General features: G+C 38.2%; 2 protein-coding genes across 2 annotated transcripts; both read left to right on the forward strand.

Annotated features, from left to right (window-relative positions):
- The first annotated feature begins 146 nt into the window (after window positions 1-146).
- Window positions 147-7,671, forward strand: LOC126095134 (zinc finger protein 593 homolog). The gene is made up of 3 exons (XM_049909853.1): window positions 147-463; window positions 551-651; window positions 7,455-7,671. Exons 1-3 carry the CDS (start codon window positions 374-376, stop codon window positions 7,669-7,671), a joined length of 408 nt encoding a protein of 135 aa, XP_049765810.1. The 5' UTR covers window positions 147-373.
- Window positions 7,672-7,711: 40 nt separating this feature from the next.
- LOC126095133 (serine--tRNA synthetase-like protein Slimp) lies at window positions 7,712-9,194 on the forward strand. Its single transcript, XM_049909852.1, has one exon. The coding sequence runs from the start codon at window positions 7,712-7,714 to the stop codon at window positions 9,044-9,046; it is 1,335 nt and encodes a 444-aa protein (XP_049765809.1). The 3' UTR covers window positions 9,047-9,194.
- Window positions 9,195-18,735: the final 9,541 nt, after the last annotated feature.

Below are 18,735 nucleotides of genomic sequence, written 5' to 3' on the forward strand. Positions count from 1 at the left end.
GTTACATACACGTAACGGCACGTTTCTTCCTATGTGTAATGTCACTGCAAGCCAAAATGGCGTCGGCCATTACGCCCAAAGACGGCGGATAGATACTCAGATACAAGTTATTTCTACTTTAAAATGTAGTTTGCAATGAATCTGTGTTACAAAACTTGTCTAGGTCTAATTAAACCCCACCGCTAGTAACGCTACGACATCAAGCAACGCGTCCATAACGTCGATTCCCGTCTCGGCGTACAGAGCGCGATGAAATTATAGTTCGTACACTGAACACAGATGTCAGTAGCAATTATAGCCTCTGTGAAGAGTTACTGATTTTGTGAATTTTTGTGATATCGTCAGACACGCTGAAGTATTTCGAAGCCAAACAATGACTTATAAAAGGAAAAAATATCATAAAGGCGATACACATTTGAAGAAGAAATGGAGAACGAAGCGCCGAACGAAAGACCTTGATGAGGTTAGTAAGCGTCAGTTTGTCTTTTAAGGTTATTGATGGAAAAATGACTATTAAAAATTAAACCATGACACGTGGTTGTAATTGCAGATTGATGAGGATATGAAAGAAAAGAATGCAAAACTGATGCTGAATCAAGAAATAGATTTGGATAAACCTGGAAATGCACAGTTTTATTGTTTGCATTGCGCGTGAGTAACATTCTCAGTAGTTGCATGCCGCTAGAAATGCCTATTGTTTAGAAGATCAGTAGATTTTGTATTGCAGTTTTTAATGTGTACTCAGTTGAACTCAGATGACTGAAATGTTTAAAATCAAACAACGAAGTTGCTATGCTTTTTAAGTCTACAAGGTTGCGAAAATTAATGTGTAATATGGTAAATTTTGGCTATCTTTGTGTATGTTGTAACCAAAGTTGAATGGCATGAAGATCGTATAGTAACTTAATTACTATAGTAATTTAATTACCGATGTAAATATTGTCTTAAGAGTGCCCAGAAATTAATTTCCATCAGTCATCATCTCCATTGTTATTGTGAAAAATGAAAAGGCAGAAATAGAGTAGCAGGTTACTCAGAAGTCGTGTAGCTGATTTCATATCAATGATTGAATACATATTTATTTATCCAGTGTTAATTTTGCAATGATATAAGATTTGTCATCTTAGGAGACTGAAAATTAATAGCATAAAACACACACACTAATAAATCACAATATACAGGTATGCTTTTATGAGGTTAGGGCAGTGCTTTGTGTATAGGACAGGTGGTCAGGCACAGCACTAATGAAGAATCCATTCCAGTAGTTTCCAGATAGATTTAGGAGAACCAAATCAAGGTGTCTGAACAAAGTAACTGAAACCTACTAAATATGAGGTCTTTGTCTGAACAACTGCACAGTCTTACTCTGTTGGCTCCTATTGTAAAACATTATCTGAGATACACACTATGTGCTCCTCATAACTAACATAGTTTTGCTCTGCATTACCGCACACATCCAGGACACCTGCTGCTGATTCCTAAACCATTTCCCCACACCCGCCTCCCTGAACTAATGGTACACATTCTGCTTGATAACTTATTTGAGCAGGTTTTTACATGATGTTATTAATTGAACTTCTTACACAAGCTAAAAGTGCACTCTTACAACTTAATTAGGAAGTAATTATTTGATACCTATAATGAAGAGTGCTGTGTAAACAACCTTAGATTGCTGTTGTATCTAGAGGAGTTAGTGACAGTTAAGTTTACACTTAATTATTAATGGTGGGCATACTGCTGTTATGTAACGCTTTTTTCCCCACCACTGAGAAATAAATAGGGGATTGGTGTCCTCTTGAACTAAGTTCAGTGACGTAATGATTATGCCACTTCAGACAGCAGGTGTTTTCAACTGTTCAAATATATAAATTAAAAATAAATAGGAAGTACCTATATTACGTTCATACTGTAAGACAATTTTTGTTTGAATATTTAATTCTCTAATTGAAAATCGGTAAGTGTCTGTAGTGTTCTGTATCTTTATTGAAAAATAACGCTATGTGCCATAGCATTATAATAACCACTGTTGTATATAATGACCCATTTCAATGTTTTGTATTAGTGCTAGAATGAGTGATGAAGCAGTGCTCATGTCCTCCTCATACAGCTCAAGGAAAAGCTCTATGTATACACATGCTAATTAAAGTAATGAATATATTACTGACACAATGAAAACACTTTAGTATTGGAGTTATAGCAGTATTCTAAAAAAATGTTCTTGATGACTCCAGAAGTACTAGAGGACAGGTAGTGGTTGTGAATATATACATAGAGATTGCTAGTCTCTTTCCCTGATCGCCCTCATCTGTGCCATTGTGGTATCAGATTTTGTGGTTTCCTCCCATTCCAATCATGATTGGAGTGTAGAAAGAGTCACTCCTTAAATTTCACTATAAAGAAAGACCGTTTAAATGCCTCGGTGAATGATAAAATGAGTGTGATATTGTCTACGCATTTCCTGCAGGAACAATATACACTGGGTGACAAAAATCACGGGATAGCAATATGCACATATACAGATGGAGGTAGTATTGTGTAGACAAGGTATGACAGAGCAGTGCATTGGTGGAGCTGTTATTTGTACTCGGGTGATTCATGTGAAAAAGTGACTGATGTGATTATGGCCATCGAGCGGAATTAACAGGCTTTGAACGTAGAATGGTAGTTAGAGCTAGACTCTTGGGACATTCCATTTCGGAGATCATTAAGGACTTATTCAGAGATCCATAGTCTTAGGAGTGTGCAGAGACACCAAATTTCAGGCGTTACCTCTCACCGTGAACAACGCAGTGGCTAATGGCTTTCAGTTAACAAGTGAGAGCAGTGGCGTCTGCGTAGAGTTCTCACTGCTGACAGACAAGCAGCAGTGTATGAAATAACTGCAGAAATCAATGTCGGATGTATGTGAACACATCCACTAGGACAGTTTGGTGTTCAACCACTGTGGCAGCTGACGACTGATGTGCGTGCCTTTGCTAACAGCACATCATCACCTGCAGTACCTCTCCTGGGCTTGCGACTGTATGTGTTTGACCCTAGACAACTGGAAAACTATGGCCTGATCAGATAAGTCATTATTTCAGTTGGTAAGAGCTGATGGTAGGGTTCGAGTGTGGTGCAGAAACACGAAGCCGTGGAACCGAGTTATCAACAAGACACTGTGCAGGCAGGTGTGGGCTGTGTTTATGTGGAATGGACTGGGTCATCTCGTCTAACTGAATGGATCATTAACTGGAAATGGTTACGTTCAGCTTCTTGAAGATCATTTGCAGCCATTCATGGAGTTCATGTTACCAAACAACAATGGAATTGTTATCGATGACAATGCGCACTGTCACTGGGCCACAGTTATTCCCAATTGGTTTTGAAGAAAATTCTGGACAGTTCTAGCAAATAATTTGGTCAGCTAGATTGCCTGACACGGGATGTAATGGAGAGGCCAGTTCGTGCAGAAAATCCTTCACGGGCAACACTTTTGCAATTATCTATTGTTATAGAAGCAGTGTGACTCAGTATTTCTACAAGGATCTTCCAGTGACACGTTGAGTCCATGTTATATTGACTTAGGCACTATCCCAGAGAAAAGGAGGTCCAACACACTATTAGGAGGTATCCCGTGCTTTTTGTCACCTCATTGTATAGGATGATGAAAATAGCTCTAGATTCTACACTCACTTGGTAAGTAGGCATCCATGGGATAATTGCCATCTATCTTCAAGCATCTGCAAATTAACATTTTCCTACGTTTCCATGTTGCTTTCCGATGAACCGAATAAATCTGTGGCCATCTTGCTGCATTCTTTTGTATATATTCAATGGCTCACCTGTTTGATGTCATATAGCCGACTCTCAACCAAACTGCCGCCTATCATCCTAACCACGACTTCAGGCTCTGCTGCAGATTAGCCTGTCACCACAACATACTTCCCAGAAACTAATACAGGTGCAAAAGAAATATTGTCAGTGTTCTAGTCTTTTTCTGTTTGCCACATAAGCATTACATTATGTGCCACATCATCATTACATTACAGGATGAAGTAGGGCTCCGGTATTGGTTCATCCTGTTAACTGTGTCAATATTACATCATAGTCCTATTTGGTTTAGGTCCCAAACAATTGAGCAATATTGTAAGGTGGGATGCACAAGTGATTAGTAAGCAGTCTCCATAGTAGACTGACTACATTTTTCCAGTATCCTACCAATGAATCAAAAGTTGCCATTTGCCTTACTTACAGTTGAGCCAGCGTAATCGTTCCATTTCACAGCCCTACAAATTGTAATGATTAGGTATTCATAGGAGTTGATTGATTTGAGACATTCAGCTAATATAGCAGCAGCCCAAAAATTTGCTTTTAATTTATTAAAATAAAAACCACCATGACTGGTTTTGTGCTTCAAGACCTCTACATTTATAGCTATTACAGGCTTATATCTTGCGGCATTGTATTGTAGTTGTCTGATGTCCTCAAATTTGTTGTTCATCTGAACTTGGATTTTCAAACCTGCTGACCATATATCTGTGTTCCGTGAGATATCTCAATGATTTTGCAGCGATGTCAGAACATGGTTATTCTGTGGTTACGTCTTGATAAATTGTAATTGTCAACAACTTTCTTTTAAGGCAGAAAAGTTGGAAGCCTTTGTATGTATTATTTTATTCCACAGTTAGTTACTTGGTACTGAATGTTATGTAAGCTACAATCACATTACCTTTATTATCATTATTATTATTAATTATTATTATTATTATTACCACTATTATCGTCTACTAATTTCTTTAGTTGGCCACCTAAGGACTAAAATAAGCATATAACCTTTATGACAGCTGTTGTCATTTATTATTTTTCTTTCTACAGGCTAGTTGTTTTTCATCAGCTGGCTATGTTTTATGTCTCCGTATACATTATTACTCTGTAATCCACCTTACAATGTGTTGCAGAGGGTATTTTATGACCACTGTCTCTTCCACCTTTCCTATTATGGAGTGCAGTCAAATTAAGTCAGTAGATACTGAGGGAATTAGTTTCGGGAATGAGGCATTAAAGTAATAGAAAAGTTTCACTATTTGGACAGCAAAATAACTGACAGTGGTGAAAGTAGAGGGGATATAAAATGTGGACTGGCAATAGCAAGAGAAGAACTGTGGTGGTAAGCCTCCATGCGAGCTTGAATCTCTCTGATTTTGCCTTCATGGTGTTTCTATGAGATATGTAGGAAAAAGCAGTTGGTTGACTCTTATTAGAACGTAAGTTCTTGAACTTTAACAGTAAAACACACAGTGATGCAGAATATACCTTGCACGTTTGCCACTGGGGTTGGCAGAGCATCCCCTCGATGTTTTAATGCTTATTAAATAAGGCTGTAAGAAAATGCACTGCTCTTCTTAGGATCTTCTTATTTCCTCTATCAAGCCTTTCTGGTATGGATCCCAGACTGATTGGCAATATTAAAGTATCGGTGGAATTAGGGTTTTGGAAGCTACCTCCTTTGTGGATGGACTGCACTTTCTGTGGGTTCTCCCAACGGATATCTGCCTTGCTTGCAAAATAGTTTTTGTGTATTTGTTTCACTTTAAACAGCTGTGCATACATCATCGTATATTTAGTGGGTGTGCTTTTAGTGATTGCACAGCAATTTTCTAATCATACAATAACGGATATTTTTGTCCATTTATGTGTCATATGTTATATTTGTTTATGTTGAGGATCAACTGTCAATCTTTGCATCAAGTGTCAACCCTTTGAAGATCTTCCTGCGTTGTACTAAAATTTTGTACTGTTGGGACTTCTGTGCTAAAAAGCATTCAAGTTTCAGCAGCTCTTGCATTGTGTATAGATGTTGACTATTTGTTGACGTTTGTCATAGCAAGAGATAGTATACGGCAAACAAAGAAAATTGCTGGATCTGTTTTATTTTGGCAGAAAATAGATTGTTTACACTGGTTTTTAATATGGAGAGTGCCCGAATAACTTTTACTGTGCTGGTTGTTATGATTTTTAAGGTTGGTTACTGATTTTTGTATTTCTTTGGTGACTGAAAAAAAAAAAAAAAAAAAACTAAATGTGCTGACACTAACTTGTAGCGTAGCCTGAGTACTGGGTTAGTTTGGAATGTAATAATTTGCTGGAGCATTGGTGGAGCCAGTGAATTTCAACATGGAAATAAGTTTGCTAAAATTGATTGATGTGTACCGTAGCCCTAAGCCAAATATTGACATGCAAACGTTCATTGTATTTTATCACTTTATAAAGCATAGTCAGATTTGGTTAGGCCTAAATGAAACATTTAAGAATTATTTACTTGTGCCTTTAATTCCACTCATTGGTTATATTGCAATAAAAAGATTGATCTTAGTTATTTTACAATGCTTCTATCCTTGGAGATGTATTATGTGGATGGTAGAAATTCCATTCTGTGCTCCTCACACATTCTCCTGTAAAAGAAGGGAGAAAAGGTGAATTCATCACTTGGATGTATTTACAGCATGCCATCACAAAACAACCAAAAGCTGCTGTAATGTGTGTTTATTTACAGAAATTCAGTTTTCATTTAGTGACTATCTCTAAATTGTGTGCACAATAACAAAGATGTATAAAAAATAGCTTTGTGGAACTAATTCTGGTGAACTATTGTGTGTAGCAGATACTTACGGGTGTCACTATAGCATGGTAAAAGAAGGTTCCGTGGCATAAAGTACATAATTGTTATAGTTATCTAAATGGTACGGCTAAAAATACAATAAGCATAAATATATTAAAAACAATAGTATACATATGAAGACAGATTTTAGGTGTACACAAAAGTCACATCACATATGCATGTTTCCAGTATTTCATACTTTTATTTGCTACAATTTTGGTGAGACAGTATGCTGAACAGTGCAATGCACTGTCAGTTTGTGCATGTATGGAAAATGCATATAATTATAATTGATGCATGTATAGTGGCAGGTAACGATATCATGTATACTGTGTTTTTAATGTCTTTGAACATTTTGTATTTTCACCTAAATCATTTAGATGCTGTAACTAATAATAATTGTGTACTTGATGCTGTGGAACCTTCCTTTAACCTGATATAATGGTACCCATGAGTATCTGCTATATACAATGGTTAAAGTTAACTATTTTGGAATATGCTTTTCTTATACATTTTTCTTATGTAAGTGACTTAAAGATGGGCACAGGACTGATACTAGTTACCCATAAAAAAAAATACACATTACAGCAGCTTTCGGTGATTTTGCGATTCTGTTCTTAAAACGAATTCATTTTCTTTAAAATTAGTAATTGACCACCTGCAGGGAAATTTGCCAATTCTTGTTTGAATTTACAGTCTTTTCAATGCTCTGTATCATCATTAAAAAATGCTATGGTACATGTATAAAACACTTGTAACTTCTTCTCTCCTTTGTTTTTAATGTTATTGTCGTCGCCTTCAATTTTTTTCACAGGAGGTATTTCATTGATGAATCTGCACTGACTGATCATTTCCGGACGAAAGTTCACAAGCGTAGGCTGAAAGCTCTTGAACTGGAACCGTACACGGTAGAAGAATCGGAGAGAGCTGCTGGCAAAGGCCAGTACCAACCTCCCAAGAGAAGGAAGATCGAAACACAGAGTACAGGAGATGATACCTATGTTGAATCTGGTGACAGAATGACTGATTAAAATGGTCATTTCTGTAAACACTTTATAAAAATAATCGAAAATGATATTTGCCTCCCACTTAATGAAATCTGTATGTGGATGCAGTATGTTATTACGAACATACTGCAGCTCAACTTTATTTGTTACGGGTAATAAAGCACATAAAACTGCATCAATTCTGATTCCACATCTTGATTGTGAGGAAAGGTTTCAGGGTTTAGAAAATCTGAAGAGAAATGTTATGTTACGCAAACTTGATCTTGATGTTAATAATGTCCATCAGTTATGGGAAAAATTAAGATCTGTTGAACAGACAAAAGAGTGTATGGAACAGAAACGCGTAGAAATAGCCAGTATAACAAAAGCCTTAAAGAAAAACAATAATTTCCAGGAAATAGAGAAGCTCAAAGTGCAAGGTAGGTCATTAAGAGATGATATTAAAAAAGTAACTAAGAAATTTTGGGAAATGCAGGAAAAAGCGATTGGGCAGTTTTTGTCATTGCCAAATGATTTAGACCCTGATACACCTGAAATGGAAGAAAAAGTTTTGTATGAATTTGGTAATGTACCTCAGGACCCCTCAGTATGCCACACTGTGATAGGAAACAAACAAGATTTGGTGAGATATTTTAGTCCAGTTTGTTACTATTTAACTGGAGCTGCAGCAGTTTATGAATTAAAATTGCTCCAGCACTTTGCTGATTCACTTCACGAAGCAGAATTTGCGGAGACATGTAATTCTGACTTTGTAAGGAGCATAGTAGTTGAAGGATGTGGAATGAAGCACATTAATTCAGTATCAGTGTTCACTATAGAGCACAGTGACACGGGTGTATCAGATATCAATAATAGGCTTCACTTAGTCGGAGGTGCTTCTTTGCCTGCATACTGTGCTTGTCATGCAAAGACCATTGTCACAGGTTCTCTTCCAGTTAGGTATTTTACAATAGGTCGACAATATAGTCCCATACAAAGTAAAAGTTTGCCAGGATTATTTCACACTTGCCAGGCATCATGTGTGGAAGTGTTTGTGTTAACTTCAGACACTCTGAAAGAACTGAAAGCAGAATTCCAACGGACATTAAAAGCTGTTACAGGCATATACAGGAGCCTGGGACTACCCTTCAGAATTGTGCTTTTCCCTGCCAACTCACTCAAGCAATGGGAAAGTTTAAGAGCAAGCATTCAGATGTTTTCTGTACACAATAAGTCTTTCATTGAAGTTGGATATCTTTCATTGTGTAATAATTACATAAGCAAACGTTTGCTTATGTATTATGAAACACCAGAGAAGGATAAAAAATTTGTGCAGGTATTGTCAGGAACTGTGCTATCTGTGCCAAAGTTTCTAGGCTGTGTGTTAGAAAATGGACATTTTTCAGACTTGAATATTTAATTTAGACTGGAGATACTGAGAATGATGAATAGTAAATTATTTAAACAAAATGCAGAAATGTGTTTTTGACTAGTAATGTATGTAGCTGTTACTGTTGTTATGTGTAAATGAAAATGTTTTCAGAATAAAATGGTAAAGTTCGTTTTTATTTTACGTGTTCAATTAATACCTTCTATTCATCATAGCATTACTGAAAACTATACCTTCCCTCTGAGGAATTATATTATGTGCAACTGTAATTTGTCAGAAACAACTTAAAGATGTTGCTAGCTGTATAGATCAAATCTACACCAATTTATATAATTGTAGAGTTGATGCAATACATTGTAACTCCTCTCATCACCTTTTCCAAACAATTGAAACACTAATTATGTATGATTCACTCAGTATGCATGACATGAGGGAAGATACATACATGGTGTATCATAATTAATGGTGTAAATGAATACAGTTGAAAGTACACTATACTAGAAGCAAAAAAAGTCACAGTAAACGTGTGGTCGAAAATGCACACCTTAAGAGCTACACACAGTTTTTCATCTTTGATACTGTGAAAAAAATCTCTTCTACTGCAAGTTCTTTGCTTTCCATATTTTGGGAAGTGGTAGTGTGGACCAAAATAAGGAAAAAAAGTCCATGTGCTCTAAAGCGCATACCTTAAAAGTTACGAGTACATGATCATTAGAAGAGTTGTGTTTCAAAGTAGCAAAGATGAGCAAGTGCTCGTAGCTCTTAAGGAATGGATTTTAGTGCACGCTTACAGGACTTTTTTTTTTCTTTTTTTGGTCTATAGTACCAGTTCCCAAAATATGGAAAGCAAAGAACATGAAGTAGAAGAGATTTGTTAACAGTATCGAAGATGGAATGCTTGCTCATAGCTCTTGAGGTATGCATTTTCGACCCTGTGTTTACTGAGACTTTTTTTGCTTCTAGTATCGTGTACGTTTACACCATTAATTATGATACACCCGGTATAAGTGAAATGTCTTTGAGAACTGGTTAATAACCAAAAGTCCTCCACTGCAATCTGAGACTTGGAATGATGTGTTTGGTGCTGAAAAATTTGGAGACAAATGGAATAACTTCAAATCCTTCAGATATTTCAATGTAACATGTCCTATTACTTTCAAAAGAAAAAAAAAAAGTTAGAAACTGTCTAAGACTGGCACATGATGTGAAACAACTGGAGGAGTGATCTGGTCAATGCAATATTAATAAAATTGGATGGCAAAGGCAGGGCGGCATGTTTGTATCAAATGCAGGCAATATATCCAGAAACAGTTTCTCATGAGCTGGTACTTACTAAACTGAATTACAGAATATCAAGATGCACAAACTGAACACAAAGACAACTCCTTCCTAGCTATAGGAAAGTGTGGTGTAGCCCATTGGTCAGTCCTGGGACCCAAGCACAAAGTTTTTCTTTTTCGCCATCTAATGCAGTTCTGTGGCTATCAGAAAGAAGCCACAAGGGCAAGTGATATAGGAATTGGTATATATCTAATAATCCATCAAAACATTCAATCAGTATAAAATAAAATACAGCAATTTAAAGTTGAACTCAAATCTTTAAACTACACAGCAATTTGAATCGGCACACAGTTTTGCAGATAAACAGAAACCCTGATATGACAGAGCAAACTATTATTGTAGGACACCCATAAAGGGGGGAAAACTTTGTGTACCATATCAAAAAGAGAACACAGTTTAAACTCGCATGTACCTTATGACACTTTGCAATGAGAAATGCTTTGAAATATCAGGTGTTTAACTAAGAGCTACTGCCATAAAAAACAGCTCTTTGTGAGTCTATTTACCTATTGCAAATAGACAGAAACTTTTTAGTAAACTGAGGTCCCGGACAAAGTTTTAGTGCCCAAGTACAAGATAATCTTAAGTGGAGACATAAATGTAAATACAAATACCGTGCATAAAACAAATAACATTCCCATTCTGCACAGTTTTGATATGTTTCAGATGGTTAACAGTGCAACAATGGCAACAAAAACCTCAGCATTAATAATCAATCATGTTACAGATATAGGCAAGGAAACTGCATTGTAGATGTAAAATATCTTGGACATTCTTGATAATTCCTGCCCATTAAAGAAAGTAAAAGCTGCCTAAGAGAAGTCCACCCGACTGCACGTCTACAAAAGACCTTTTCAAAAACCCAAAATTCAAGAATTTTCTACCGTATTGTTAATCTAAACTATGATGGAGTGTATATGGAAAAGAATGAGAAGGATAAGAAAGTCCTAAAAGACCTTCAAATGTTTCAGTTCCATAAGAAAATCTCATAGTGAGTCAGAATTTGTGAACTGTTACCAAATCTACACTCCTGGAAATTGAAATAAGAACACCGTGAATTCATTGTCCCAGGAAGGGGAAACTTTATTGACACATTCCTGGGGTCAGATACATCACATGATCACACTGACAGAACCACAGGCACATAGACACAGGCAACAGAGCATGCACAATGTCGGCACTAGTACAGTGTATATCCACCTTTCGCAGCAATGCAGGCTGCTATTCTCCCATGGAGACGATCGTAGAGATGCTGGATGTAGTCCTGTGGAACGGCTTGCCATGCCATTTCCACCTGGCGCCTCAGTTGGACCAGCGTTTGTGCTGGACGTGCAGACCGCGTGAGACGACGCTTCATCCAGTCCCAAACATGCTCAATGGGGGACAGATCCGGAGATCTTGCTGGCCAGGGTAGTTGACTTACACCTTCTAGAGTACGTTGGGTGGCACGGGATACATGCGGACGTGCATTGTCCTGTTGGAACAGCAAGTTCCCTTGCCGGTCTGGGAATGGTAGAACGATGGGTTCGATGACGGTTTGGGTGTACCGTGCACTATTCAGTGTCCCCTCGACGATCACCAGTGGTGTACGGCCAGTGTAGGAGATTGCTCCCCACACCATGATGCCGGGTGTTGGCCCTGTGTGCCTCGGTCGTATGCAGTCCTGATTGTGGCGCTCACCTGCACGGCGCCAAACACGCATACGACCATCATTGGCACCAAGGCAGAAGCGACTCTCATCGCTGAAGATGACACGTCTCCATTCGTCCCTCCATTCACGCCTGTCGCGACACCACTGGAGGCGGGCTGCACGATGTTGGGGCGTGAGCGGAAGACGGCCTAACGGTGTGCGGGGCTGTAGCCCAGCTTCATGGAGACGGTTGCGAATGGTCCTCACCGATACCCCAGGAGCAACAGTGTCCCTAATTTGCTGGGAAGTGGCGGTGCGGTCCCCTACGGCACTGCGTAGGATCCTACGGTCTTGGCGTGCATCCGTGCGTTGCTGCGGTCCGGTCCCAGGTCGACGGGCACGTGCACCTTCCGCCGACCACTGGCGACAACATCGATGTACTGTGGAGACCTCACACCCCACGTGTTGAGCAATTCGGCGGTACGTCCACCCGGCCTCCCGCATGCCCACTATACGCCCTCGCTCAAAGTCCATCAACTGCACATACGGTTCACGTCCACGCTGTCGCGGCATGCTACCAGTGTTAAAGACTGCGATGGAGCTCCGTATGCCACGGCAAACTGGCTGACACTGACGGCGGCGGTGCACAAATGCTGCGCAGCTAGCGCCATTCGACGGCCAACACCGCGGTTCCTGGTGTGTCCGCTGTGCCGTGCATGTGATCATTGCTTGTACAGCCCTCTCGCAGTGTCCGGAGTAAGTATGGTGGGTCTGACACACCGGTGTCAATGTGTTCTTTTTTCCATTTCCAGGAGTGTATATAAAGGTTTACAGGATGGAGTTGCTTATAGAAAAAAGAAGAAATAAGCAAATGACAAAGCAATACTTAAACACACTGGCTGCCGCACATAGTGATGGTTATTTCAATGCCAGGCCAGGCCATGGTGTCAGGCATGAGACTCTGCTGTGGGTGCCGCTGGCCACGTGATATCAGGCATAAGGTTCTGCTGTGTCCACTGGTGGCCTTGTGACAGTCGGTATGTTAATGCTGAAAATAAAGCACAGGATGGTTCGTAAAATAAGAAAACAGAGGTAGGTCGAGAAGTGATCCATGGAAAATAGAAAATGATGTGAATTAATATTTTTCAGGTGAAGTAGATAATCACAAAAAATTCCTAAAATCAGAGGTTCCAATAAAAAAAAATTTGGCAACAAGTACAATGATGATGATACCCACCACAGAGTATGCAGACAGAAAAACTTTACAAAAATTAAAAAATAAGTAGTCAGCAGATATAGATGAAGCACTATTGTCTGTACTTAAAGAATGTACAGGGTGTATGGAACATTTCTCCCTTTTTATTAACAGAGCCGTGGAGGTTTGATGCTTCGTGGAGATATTAGCACTTAACACCAACAGGTGGCGCTAGCTGTATGACCTTTATGATAGTCTGTATTACGTGATGAATCATAGCGAACAGATTCTCACTGCTGGCAAGTGTTGTTGTGGTAGAGCACATCTTTTAAACATGTCATCTTCAAAAATTTAATGCATTGTTACTTGGTTCATTAGTGAAAATTTGCCATTCAATCTTTTTTTTTTTCGTATTCTAATGAAAGAAAAGAAAAATAATTATTGTCTCTAAATTTTAACAAGAATGATAAAAAAAGACAGTTTTGTAAAATTTTAATTTCCTTCAGTTTGAAGGGTTTACCTATCAATTAAATTCATTTGTATTCTATAGGCCCTGGGAGTAGACAACATTCCATTAGAACTACTGATAGCCTTAGGAGAGCCCATCCTAACAAAACTCTACCTACTGGTGAGCAAGATGTATGAGAGGTGCAAAATACCTTCAGACTTCAGGAAGAATATAATAATTCTAATCCCAAAGAAAGCAGGTGTTGACAGATATGATAATTACCAAAGTATCAGTTCAATAAGTCAAAGCTGCAAAATACTAACACGAATTCTTTAGACGAATGGAAAAACTGGTAGAAGCCGACCTCGGGGAAGATCAGTATGGATTCCATAGAAATGTTGGAACACGTGAGGTAACACTGAGCCTAAGAATTACTGAAAAGACAGAGTTGTAGCCTATCCCCGATGTTATTCAATCTGTATATTGAGCAAGCAGTAAAGAAAACAAAATAAAAATTCGGAGTAGGAATTAAAATCCATGGAGAGGAAGTAAAAATTCTGAGGTTTGCCGATAACATTGTAATTCTGTCAGACAGCAAAGGACCTGGAAGAGCAGCTGAACGGAATGGACAGTATCTTGAAAGGAGGATATAAGATGAACATCAACAAAAGCAAAACGAGGATAATGGAATGTATTCAAATTAAATCAGGTGATGCTGAGGGAATTAGATTAGGAAATCAGACACTTAAAGTGCTATATGAGTTAGCTATTTGGGGAGCAAAATAACTGATGATGGCCAAAGTAAGGAGAATATAAACTGTAGACTGGCAATGGCAAGGAAAGTGTTTCTGAAGAAAAGAAATTTGTTAATGTCAAGTAGAGATTTAAGTGTCAGGAAGTCTTTTCCAAAGGTATTGGTATGGAGTGTAGCCATGTATGGAACTGAAACATGGATGATAAATAGTTTAGACAAGAAGAGAATAGAAGCTTTCGGAATGTGGTGCTACAGAAGAATGCTGAAGATTAGACGGGTAGATTATGTAACTAATGAGTTACTGAATAGAATCAGGGAGAAGAGAAATTTGTGTCACAACTTGACTAGAAGAAGGGATCGCTTTGTAGGATATGTTCTGAGGCATCAAGGGATCAGCAATTTAGTATTTGAGGGCAGTGTGGAGGGTAAAAATTGTAGAGAGAGACCAAGAGATGAATACACTAAACAGATTCAGTAGGTTGTAGGATGCAGAACTTACATGAAGATGAGGAAGCTTGCACAGGATAGAATAGCATGGAGAGCTGCATCAAACCAGTCTGTGGACTGAAGACCACCACAACAACATGTATTCTGCTCTTTGTGTTTTTCAACTTTCTTATGGCTGTCATTAGGAAATGGGACCAATATCTGAACATGTTAATTCCCAGGTTCAAGACCTCTGTGGCAATGGAATGTCAACACCAAAATTCCTCAATCATTGTGCATTGACCCAAAAACAGTTTGATTTTGGGTTAAGAGAGGCAGTGGTAATGGTAGCGACAGCAGCAGAGTTGGACAAGCAACGAAACTCTCACAAAATGGTAAAAACAAACTCAGACATTTGGTAAAGGATGAAACTGGCACCAGGACTTGAGCAGTTGCCAAATGTCTGAATTTCTTAGATGACTACCAGAAAAGACGGAAAACCCCAGTATGATAACTGTAAATGTCCTTATTTGTAGACAATACTGGGGAGAACGTGCCCGTGTCCAACCAATAAAATCCATGCTGCGAGGGGGAGGGGAGGGGGATTCAGATATTCTGTGAAAGAGTAATATCTGACGCTTTTTGCGATTCTGACCCTGAAGGAAAGAAGAAAAGGATGCACAGTTTGCTTACAGACAATTCTCCAGTAGGGTGTCATTCAAAGCCCAACAATCAAAATGCAGAGTCTGTTCAGATGAAACAAAGAAAATTTCCCATGTTCACAGACCATAGCAAGGATTGAAGATGATTGTCAGTGGCAGGTTCTGTGGCGATGGAGAAATTGAACTGCATATGGTCGATGCAAAAAGGACCATCAGTGATGATTATGGGAAAGGATTGTTTTTTTACCATCACCAGTCTCAAAAATAAAAAAAAATCAATTTTGAAAGACAAGCTAATGAATTACTTGAATAAATATAACATTCTCAGGGAAGTACAGCGACGTTTCCAGAGTAGAAGTACAGAATCAATCTTGTAGAGTTTACAAAAATTGTACTTGATGCACTAGACAAGAAAGAGTGTGTCACAGGTATCTCTTTAGATCTGAAATAAGAGGAACTGCTATATTTTGCTAGAAAGCAACATTCTTAAAAAACATTTATCAGAGGCAAAGTATACTCATATAAACATAGGAGTCCCTCAGGGCAGCATATCAGGACTTCTGTTGTTTTTTGTATGTACATCAATGGCCTGCCAGACATCAAAGAATGGGAACTCTAGAATGGAGTAACATCACCACCATCTGATAATTCCAAGTAATCATAACTATTAACATAAATTGACTTCAAAAACAGCAAGAAATTTAACTGGAACATCAGTGAGAGGCAGTAACACTGAATGGAAATGAACAGTGAAATAAAATTTTAAAAGATACTTATCTGTGGGAGCACTTAAGTAATGACAGGGTTTTTGTGTGTAAAATAACCACACAGCTTTGTAAACACATTCTTGTAGTTATTTATTCCATTAACACGGGGTTGTAATAAGACTTTTTATAGTTTCTCTAATAGGAAATAGTTTCAAATCCAAATGAGCATTAAAACAGGCTATAACTTTCAAGAGCTCACAAAAAACTCTGTTTATGACTAACTTGGCATAACGTCAGCTTTATATCGTAACTTGACTTTCCAGACATAGGGAAAAATATTGTAATTACAGATAAAACACCAGATCCTTGCAGAGAAAGCAAATATTTGATAAAGATGACACATCTGATATCATTTTGTAAATGTTCGGTGGGTGAATGGACTGATAACTGACTATGGATCTGTGTGGGGCCAATATTAATGTACTAATGCAGTGCTGGAGCAAAACTAAGCAGTGACTATTGTTGGGGCCGAGGGTAATTTCACATTTGATGGGTAAGACTATATTGTTTTCTTAAGATTAAATTTTATAGTATTTAGAATTATCACAGAGATGAATCAAAGCAACGTGACACCTTGGTCTCTTCAAACTTTTCTCCTGATCATGTCCTCAGAATCAAGCTTACCAATGAATTCAGAATATTTGTTGCTGGACTTGCACTATTCTGAGGAGTGAATTCTAATTAGGCTCTGACTTCATCTGTTCAGATTCCTTAATGTTCTGCAAATGATCAGCATTTATATCCAAAAAATAAAATAGTCAGTATTAAGAAAGAAACCCTTCTCCAGTTGCAAAATCACAGGAAGGAGACATCATTATGCTGTGTGTCATTACCGAGGAGGCTTGTTAATGTGCTCTCTGTGTGCTGCAATGTTGTTGTTGTTGAGGTGTTGTGCATCTATGATGGTGGTGGTTCCCAACCTATCTGAGACCACTACCCCTGACTGCAATTGGACATTAGCTGGCAGCCCCCCCCCCCCCCCCCCCAATTCCCACCACAATCATCAGCATTACAGCCAAACTAAACTTTAAAATGGAAAATAATTTTCTTTGAAAATTACATAGGATAAATGATAGCCTGCATCCGCATTTAAAACTAACTAACTAACAACAACAACAATTAAAATGTGTGCATTATACTTAGGGCTACTGTTTGTATATCATTTGACTGCTCGACTCCATACTTCTGAACTACCAGAAATTGGGGACTATACTGACAATGCTTTGTCTGGTACCAGTATGGCCACTAGTGACTTTCTAGGTCACTTGGAGGCAGTTTATGCACTGACAGTTGGCGATGAGCACATGGGGCGGCCACATTATCTATTATCACAGTTACTGATTTTGTAGCTGATTTTCTACTTGAATGAATAGTGCAGCCCAAGACTTATATTTATGGCTGATTGTATAATGGACAGATAGTATGAACTTAGTCATCAATAAATAAATGTTATTCTTTTCCAACGCAAGAAAGTTTTCAAAAAGGTATGGGATAATAATAATAATACAGTTTGGGCCCTACAGTAGTATTGTAACCATTACATAGTTACTCTTGTGGTGTGCTGTTAATTAGTTCATTTAGTGTTGCCAACTGAATAATGATATACCTAATTCCTTCGTGGAATGTTTCCTTCTATTATAACCAACTGAATAATGAATAACTTCTGATCTATGGTGGGAACTACCTACAACTCAGAGAAGGCATTTTCATCAGATATGGTGTGTGTGTGTGTGTGTGTGTGTGTGTGTGTGTGTGTGTGTGTTATTAATGCTAGTATTTTTTTTAATATTGGGAATTTATGTAATCAGTAGTACGTTTTTATGAAATACTGATAAGAGTAATGATCTTTTAAAAATAACTTTATTGCATGGCCAAAAACTTTTTGTTTTTACCCGATCAATAAATTACCAGGAGATAATTACTCCCAGGTTGAGAACCACTGGTCTATGAGATAAAAGAGTGGGCGGATATGGTGGTTAACAAGCTGTGTTTAATAAATAAAACCAACTTTAATGCTCTGATGCTCCTTCTCCCAGACACACAAGTGTGCTGAAATGATTGTGACAAGTCTCTGCATGGGATCCAACGCTATAACACACGGCTTCTTTCTTTGATGTTAGGACTCACCAATATGTAGTGCTTACAAGCCACATACAGTGACATGCCACAGTGCAGCCAGTTTCAGATATCTACTCTATTTTAAATGACATTTGAGGTAAATGTTGTAAAATTATATTTTATCTGACTTTCTACAAAAACTATTGTGAAGAATACTATCTGTTGTGAAGCTATTGTATGACTTGAAATGTAGTCCCGAAACATGTTTTGTTAAATAAATAACTTTTTTCATCAACTGGTGCATAATAAACTTCATGCTGATATTGTGAGAAGATTTTAGTGTGGTCTCATGATGCCTGGCTATGCCATTTATCGTGCAAGAGATCTGTTGGTTACAATTTACTGATATCCTGTTTTAGTATTTTGTTCTGTTTCTCG

Source organism: Schistocerca cancellata, chromosome 8, assembly GCF_023864275.1.
Source record: "Schistocerca cancellata isolate TAMUIC-IGC-003103 chromosome 8, iqSchCanc2.1, whole genome shotgun sequence".
In the NCBI taxonomy this organism is placed as follows: Eukaryota; Metazoa; Arthropoda; class Insecta; order Orthoptera; family Acrididae; genus Schistocerca; species Schistocerca cancellata.

Bases quoted from the DNA above. Each gene is read 5' to 3' on its own strand.
- LOC126095134 (XM_049909853.1), top strand. From the start codon at position 374: ATGACTTATAAAAGGAAAAAATATCATAAAGGCGATACACATTTGAAG. The intron at 464-550 runs GTTAGTAAGCGT...TTGTAATTGCAG, and splicing joins GAACGAAAGACCTTGATGAG to ATTGATGAGGATATGAAAGA. The intron at 652-7,454 runs GTGAGTAACATT...TTTTTTTCACAG, and splicing joins TTTTATTGTTTGCATTGCGC to GAGGTATTTCATTGATGAAT.
- LOC126095133 (XM_049909852.1), top strand. From the start codon at position 7,712: ATGATATTTGCCTCCCACTTAATGAAATCTGTATGTGGATGCAGTATG.